At 64.0% G+C, this 2,614-nt stretch overlaps 1 protein-coding gene across 2 annotated transcripts in view; it reads right to left on the bottom strand.

The window, feature by feature from the left end:
* The window catches only part of PRPH (peripherin), a 3,548-nt gene extending 2,749 nt beyond the window's left edge, over positions 1 to 799 (bottom strand). For both annotated transcript variants that reach the window (XM_077753583.1, XM_077753584.1), the window contains exon 1: positions 222 to 799. In XM_077753583.1, the coding sequence (XP_077609709.1) occupies positions 222 to 763 (542 nt within the window). In that variant the 5' untranslated portion in view covers positions 764 to 799. The remainder of the gene's footprint in view (positions 1 to 221) is intronic.
* Positions 800 to 2,614: the final 1,815 nt, after the last annotated feature.

Raw genomic sequence — 2,614 nt, 5'->3', positions numbered from 1 at the left:
CATAGTCTCTCCCCTCCCCTCCCCTCCCCTCCCCTCCCCCTCCCCTCTCCTCTCCAGAGAGTCGGCCAAGTGGTAGGGAGAGGGCGGGGGTCTTAGAGCCCCTAGGTGAGCATGCTGCCTGCGCACGCTGTGGTGCAAGAGGGGAGCCACTCCCTTCGGCGTTTAGGGGAAGGAGCAGCCGCCTCGACGGCCGCCGCCCAGCCCCGGCCTTGCCCCCTGACCTCTGCTTGAGCGCCGCCAGGTCCTCCGCCAGCCCGTCGCGCTCCACCTGCACCCGGTCGCGCTCGCGGCCCAGCAGCTCCAGCTCCCTCCGCAGCTCGCGGAGCTCCTGCTGGCACAGCTGGTCGGCGCGCGCCGGCTCCTGGCCCCGGGCCTGGCTCAGCTCCCCGCGCAAGGCCGCGTTCTGCTGCTCCAAGAAGCGCACCTTCTCGATGAAGTTGGCGAAGCGGTCGTTGAGCTCCTGCAGCTCCTGCTTCTCGTTGCTGCGCGTGGCCAGGAATTCTTGGTTGAGAGCCTCGGCCATGGAGAAGTCGAGGCGCTCCGAGGGCAGGCGCAGGAGGGCGCCCGCGCCGGCCCGGGGGCCGCGGAAGCTGCCCAGGCGCACGGAGGAGCTAGGGGACGCCGAGCCTAGCAAGCGGCTGCTCGAGAAGCGGGAGCTGGACGCATAGGAGAAGGACCCAGGGGACAGTGAGGGCGGCGGCCCGAAGGTGCGGCGGTATGAGGTGGAACTGACGCTGGCTCGGAGGCCCGACGGGTGGCTCATGGCGGCCGAGGATGGGCAGTCACCGCTGGCAAGGCTGGTCCGCGAGCTGGGAAGGAGCCGCAGACCGCTGCGAGGCGGCTTTATAGCCCTGCGGGCTCAGGGGGGGCATGGGCAGCTCCTCCCACTGGCCTGACGGCGGGGCTATGTGGGGAGGGGGACGCCCCACCCCTGCGGAGTGCCGCACCCTCGCTCCAAGGTTTGCTGGCGCCCTGCCTACTTGATTCCCCCTGTTGCAGGCGGGAGAAGGAAGCAGGCCTGGGCTGGGGGTCAGCACCTTCCAGCAAGCATCCGGAGCTGAAGCCTAGGGTGGGAGGGCCTGACTGGGGCCGAGGTTCCTGCCTGAAAGAGCTATTGAAGATCGGAGATCTACAAATGTAGAATTATTACATTGTCCACCTGAAATTAATGTGTTGTGAGTTAAACCTCAGTCAAAAAACAAAAAACAAAAAACAAATGAGGGGATGGGGGACTGGGGGTTAAAGGGCAGGCGTTTGGCACATGAGTGGGAAGGAGATGGCCCAGGTAGACGGTGAGTTGGCCTGGCTTGGGCCTCAGGGCCTGTGCTTCCACTTGTCCCCTGAAGACTAGGTTCTACTTTTACCTGCTGTCAGCTACCCCTCTGCTACCACGCCCAGGGAGAAACGGGGGACTGGAGGACAGGGGGAGCTGAGGGGGGTGGGAAGGACTGATCCCTCCGTAATCCCCAGGGCCCTGTGGAGGGCTGCTGCCTGGCGCCAGCTCTGCCGCTAATGGACTGGCCACTTCCCCTCCCCCTCCTCTGGACACTTGGCCAGGGGGTTGCCTGCAGATGTCTCAGCCTTAAAGACACAGCTCCCAAACTTGGACCTACACCAGGCCCCAACAGGGTGGGCACAGCAGAGGGGGCTGAGGGTGGCTGGGCCCAGCTCTGGGTCCCACTTCGTCTGTGCCCTGCCAGAGGCTGAGCTGAGTGAGCTAGTTGTATGCTGTCTGGCTTTACTGGATTCTCCCTTCCCCCAACCAACTGCTGCTCAGTCATGGGCCTTACGGGAACCAAAGCAATTCCTGAGGTAGGTAGGGGAGGGGGCCGAGGGGCCGCAGCTGCTGCCAAGGCTGAGAGATGAATGGACTGGCAGGAACCGGTTACCAGTACTGAGGAGTTGCAGGTACCCAGGGATGGGTGGGGCTGGATGGGGAAGAGATGGGGAAAGAGAAAGTAGCCATCCCTAGTGGTCCAGGGACTGAAAGAGGAGAGAGAAGGCCCCAAAGCAGATCCACAAGCCTATGCACACAAACAGATGCATATGCATATAGCACCACATTACCTATGTGCACACACATCACACACACACGAGCACACATCCCTTCCTGCCCTCCCCCACCCCAGTTATCGGGAAGGCTGGTGTCTGGCCTTTGCATGTCTGCGGCTTCCAGAACTCAGGCACAGGCTGCCCCGGAGTGGATGGAGGCAGCTCAGCTGGTCTGCAGGAGCCAGGGTGCTGAGGGCTGTTGGGCTTGCCAAGAGCCATGGGGCTGCCGCCGCCGGGGGACTCCAGGGCTTTCCAGCATGGACAGGTCCACCTCGACTGGCCCTGAGGACAAGCGCTGGGCATCTGGGGGAGCAGGTTTGGGACGCCAGGCTGGCTCTCTGGCTATGGGGATGAGGGGCGGCTCCTTGGCCGGCCAGCTCCTCGGCATTGCAGGGCAGAGGAGCCGCCCCTCCTTTGTGTGTCCTCTGAGATGGGCCAACGCCCGCCTGCTCACACCCCCACCGCCTTCCTTCGTCTCCTCTCCAGGCCCCTCCTTCCTTCCGGGCCATTAGTCTCTCCCTACACAGCTGCCAGGTCCTTCTCCTTGATGGGTCTGGTTTGG

Source organism: Crocuta crocuta, unplaced genomic scaffold (genome assembly GCF_008692635.1).
Source record: "Crocuta crocuta isolate KB4526 unplaced genomic scaffold, BGI_CrCroc_1.0 scaffold30, whole genome shotgun sequence".
Classification (NCBI taxonomy): Eukaryota; Metazoa; Chordata; class Mammalia; order Carnivora; family Hyaenidae; genus Crocuta; species Crocuta crocuta.
Note: the sequence above shows the minus strand (reverse complement) of the source record. Positions and strands in the feature narration are given on the sequence as shown.